General features: G+C 32.0%; 1 protein-coding gene across 1 annotated transcript in view; it reads left to right on the plus strand.

Moving 5' to 3' along the window:
• Window positions 1-1,308: 1,308 nt before the first annotated feature.
• Window positions 1,309-5,297, plus strand: part of LOC111703760 (39S ribosomal protein L13, mitochondrial) — a gene marked incomplete in the record, with an annotated part of 5,577 nt that continues 1,588 nt past the window's right edge. The window contains 2 exon segments of the mRNA XM_023475802.1: window positions 1,309-1,803; window positions 3,336-3,441. Coding sequence (XP_023331570.1) covers window positions 1,708-1,803; window positions 3,336-3,441 — 202 coding nt within the window.

Here is a 5,297-nt window from a genome sequence, read left to right on the forward strand (position 1 = left end):
CGCTGAGGAGAAAATAATGGCATTGAAAGTAGATCTAAAATCAATTGCATTGAAAGCAACCAAAATTAGTTAAATTATTAATAGTTTATTGATTTTTTTAAAACACAAATATTTAATTTCAGAATGGAAACCTTCTCCCCGAGTTTAGAACAACGCAGGATCCAAGTCCAGTTCAGAAATCTGAAAACTGACAACCTGTTTAAATCAAAATGGCGGTTTAATGGCATCCACCTGTGCTTCCAAAATTTTTGCTGAAAGGGATTGAAAGTGTAATTTAAACTCACCCTCATGCAAAGATGGCAATGTCTGATTCACAACAGTACCCTTAAAACAATTAATTTATTTATTCGCTGATGTGTAAGATATCGGTTTTTTTTTCTAGGTTTAATTGTGTTTCAGTCTGTTTCAAAAAACAGAAAAACGATAATTGAAATTATAATTTGAAATTATCAAAGAAAAGTTTAAAAGGCCGTTCTGAATCTGGCATTTCCATCTTGAAGAATGTTTTTACGGTTTTTTTAACAACACCATTTTTACGCAATAATATTTAATCCTAAGCTGTGATAATGATAATTACTTCTCTTACAAAAAAGTAGTCTTTGTATAACAAGCATGAACTTTTATATTTTTGGTATTATGTAAACATAGTTATTATGTAAACATAGTTATTATGTAAACATAGTTATTTTTTCACAATTTATGCAATAAAGTGCCTTAAAGAAATTAATCCAGACGTATTCCACCAAAATCTTGAAAATATCTTTATTTTGTTTTGTATAAACAAATATTGTCATAATAGCAACCAACAAAGGAATTCCTTCGGGTTTTTAAGTCACTTAACGGTGATAATTTTATCTAATCTAATAATTTATTATTAATCAAAAAAGCTCTTAGATCAGATCATAACAAAATAAAAGTTCGATTATAAATTAAAGTTTAAACTGAGTTCTTTAACAATTTGTCAAGCTTTAAATCAACATATGAATGTATTTTACATAATGTATCTTTTAGTGCATCCAAGGTTTATATTCAATTGTTAACAGTGGTGCAACAGGGGGTGCTAGCCCCCCCCCCCATGTCGAAGTAAAAAAATGGCATTTTTTATTGTAGAAGGGTCGGCTCTGTGCTCAATAATATACCAAATTCTTATGATATCCATGGTTTGTTCTTGTGTTACATGAGTAAATTAATTAAACATGTGCGCGAAGCGGCAAAAAATGCTGTTCTAGTGTCTTTTCTTAAATCCACTTAAAAATTTTGCGCGTTTTTCTTCTTTTCTTTTCAAATATAAACTTGTAAAGTAAACAAGAATCCCCTATAAACAATTTTTTATTACTATTAACATGTTTTTCACGTTTTGTTTCTTATTTATCTTCTTTCAAATTTAAACAAGAGTATAGTTTAATTATGAAATACTAGCTGAAGGGCTAAAAAATAAAATAAAAATTGAAGAAAAAAAATTTAGATTTTTTAAGACTATAAACCTATAACGGCCACCCATGAGTATCCCACAGAAAATGTTAGCCCAATCAGTCCAGCAGTTTGGCCGGCTATACGCAACATATATATATATACACGAATGTCTTGTTTTATTATATAGATTATATAAACAGCTGTCTTTATTTTTGTAAAAAGTTTTGTGTTTTCTGTATGAAATTTGGTTTGAATATAAAATAGTTTGAATATACAATAGTTTCAGGTTGAAGAATGAGTAGGTTTGACCGTGTGAAACAGTGGTCAACTTTTGCCCGAACCTGGCATCTATACGACGCAAAGTGGCAGAATCCTTTTCATTCAGCAAAGGTACGCGATCAGCGCTCATTGTTCTTAAACTAGGGACTATTTGATATCTTTTTAGTCTATGTAGAGGGGCATGTCTAATTTACAACGATGTCCCTTAAACCTTCATTCTATTGGAAATCATTTTTTTCTGATTAAAATCACCTTATTTGTCTAGCTGAAAATTTATCAGGATTAATACTATGTCGTGCGGATTTATACTGCGAAAATAGAAAGGAATTAGTCGAAAAGAAAACAGACTATATCGTTCACTTTCTTGCGCAGAAAAATGTTAAAGGGTACTCTTGTGAATCGGTGATGCAACTCCTCAATTACGTTTAGGCCCATTTGCATTTTTGTTGAAATATATTTATCTATCTAATTTCTTGACTATCTATCTACAATCTACATATTAGTAATTTCCATCAACCTAACATTTAACAGAAACAAAATATTCAAAAAGAAAATCTAACATTGTTTAACAGTTTATTTACACACATTTAAATTTACGAAATATATACAAAAATCACTTTTTGGCTTTTACTGAGTTAAATGTTGCTAATCCTGAACTATTTCCTGCTGAACATAATGTTTACGTTTGCTGAACTTATCGTTGCTATTGCAGATCACATTGTTGTTATTGCTGAACACGTTGTTACTTTTGCTGAACACATTTAATCGATTAACTAAAAGTTGCCGATAATGAATTGATTGCCGATTACTCGATTGACCATCAGTTGGTAGAACAGCCCTCGCTTATTCACTCTCTCAGACAACTGTCTTGATCTCCTCTTCTTGATGGATTTCAGACTGGTTTTATTCTTCTCAGAGTCACGGGATTTATCCTTAGCTTTAGTCACTCTATCATCATCGCTGTTTTCAGTATGATCAACTTTTTTCTTAGCTTCCTCATTGTCCAGTCCAAGCAGCTCTCTTATACAGCTGTCAATTGTTAACAAACTGTTGATTGATTCAGTACTAGGGTTAAAGTCGTATAACAACTTGTCGCTGTCGTCTGTTACTAAGAACTGCGACAGATCCCCCTGGAGTTCGAGTAAAGGAGAAATTAGCGTAACCATTTTGAAATTCTCTCTTTGAAGATCAATTTCTGACTGATTGTTGGAACCATATGGAGCTGTATGGTTGGCTTGTATGTTGGGGGTGGTCGACGGTCACCCTGGCTGGCAATTAGATTCTGCGGTCAACCTCGGTTCCTGGTCTTGTCTACCCCCTTCTTGTTGCTTTCCCCCTCCCTTTTCTAGTACACTCCCTCACCTCCCCCTGTTTCTAAATCGGCCCTATAATTTGGTCGCTTAATTACGAAATTTCGTCGCTTTTGGGAATGAATGATCTATCTATCTATCTTGCTAGCTAGCTCTCTCTAACTATCTATTTATCATATGTCTATCTATCTATTTACCATATATCTATCTATATCTATTTATCTGCCAACTATCTATCTCTCAATATAACTAACTATTTATCTATCTAATAACTATCAATCTATCCATCTAACTATCTATCCATCTATCTATCCATCTAACTATCTATTCTAGATAATAACGAACCACCTGGAGGGAAAGAATAAGCCTATTTATCATCCTAAGAATGACTGTGGCGACCATGTTGTTGTTATTAATAGTAAACATATTGCACTCCTAGGTAAGAGAACTTTTTTAAACTAAAGATATTGTTCAATGTTCATAGTTTTATGTAAAAAAAGGGAGGGGGGAACGAAACAAAAGTTATCCATTGTTTTGAAAATTAAATTCTAAATTCTACAATTACCGCTCTTTCCGCAGGCGCTTTATTTTTATGGTGCAAAACTATAACTCAATGTTGATATTGCAAAACTATATTTTTTCTTTCAAATGATTTTAACTCTATAAAAGAAACATTAGCTGCTGTTTTTTCAATAACATCTCTCTCTGCAATTGTCTCTATCCGTCTCAATTTTTTTATTTTATTAATCTTTACCGATATAATTTTTGTTGTTTTCTTCTGCACATTTTATAAAATCGAAGAAAAATCAAAATGTACATACAGATAATATATATATAAAGTTTATTGTCATTTGCTCTGTACCATTTTGATCAATAAATAGATTTGAATAATAATAAAAAATTCTAAAACCGTCTTAAAATTTGTTTTAAATATTTCTGTTTTGCACGAGAAACTTGGTTTTGCAGAAAAGTTACAATTTTTGCTTTGAAATATTTTATACTGATTGAAATTTAACAAACCAGACTTTTAGGGCGCTTCGCGCCTATCCTCTATTTTGACTTTTACTTGTGGCTCTATCTGTGAGCATCTTCTCTTTGTACAGTATAAAACAATAACAAAATAAAGTTCGTAGATTTTTACCTATTTTTTCGTGCATTGTTAAATTTTCATATTAATCATAAGCTTTTGGATACAACTTTTTGTATATCTTAGCTGAAAACTTTAGAATGAAATATCCTTAATCATCGGTTAATTTATCTAGAGATTAATAACATGAGAAGAACAAGCATTATTTATTCTCGAGATTAAGATAAAGATTGGATCAAGGATTAATCCCGATATCCACCATTCAAAAGTTCCCAACTCTGAGCTGAAAACTTTAGAATGAAATATCCTTAATCCCGATCGGTTAATTTATCTAGAGATTAATAACATGAGGAGAACAAGCATTATTTATTCTCGAGATTAAGATAAAGATTGGATCAAGGATTAATCCCGATATCCACCATTTAAAAGTTCCCAACTCTGAGCTGAAAACTTTAGAATGAAATATCCTTAATCCCGATCGGTTTATTTATCTAGAGATTAATAACATGAGGAGAACAAGCATTATTTATTCTCGAGATTAAGATCAAGATTGGATCAAGGATTAATCCCGATATCCACCATTCAAAAGTTCCCAGCTCTGAGCATCCAAAAACCTTCCCTGGGGTCATGCGAGGTCCCAAACAAAACTTGGGCCCGATCGGTTTAGTAGTTTTGACGTTTATTGGATACAAACAGACAGACTGACACGCAAAGTATATATATAGACTAGGCTTTTAGGGCGCTTCACACCCGTCTTCTATTTCGATTGAAGTTTTCTCTTTTTATACATGTAAAAACAAAAAATTCGAGGATTTTCAAAGAAAAAATCGTTGATTTTCAAAATTTGATTAAAAAATTGAATTTTGTTGGAGGCTAATTTTTGAATTTTTGATCATCCATAAACCTTCCCTATGGTCATGTGAGGTCCCACAAAAAGTTGGGCCCGATCGGTTCTGCCGTCGCGTTTTGACGTTTGTTGGATACAAACAAACAGACAGACAAGCAAAGTATATATATATATATATATACTAGGCTAGGGTGCGCCCACCTTCTATTTCAATTGTGAAAATTTTCTCTAAATATACATTAAAAAAAAATGCGCGGATTTTTTAAAAAAAAATTCGTGGATTAAAAAAAATTTTAAAATTGAATTTTGTTATAGGCTTATTTTTGAAAATTCGATTATCCATAAACCTTCCCTGGGGTCA

The sequence above is a fragment of the Eurytemora carolleeae genome, unplaced genomic scaffold, assembly GCF_000591075.1.
Source record: "Eurytemora carolleeae unplaced genomic scaffold, Eaff_2.0 scaffold553, whole genome shotgun sequence".
NCBI classification, from domain to species: domain Eukaryota; kingdom Metazoa; phylum Arthropoda; class Copepoda; order Calanoida; family Temoridae; genus Eurytemora; species Eurytemora carolleeae.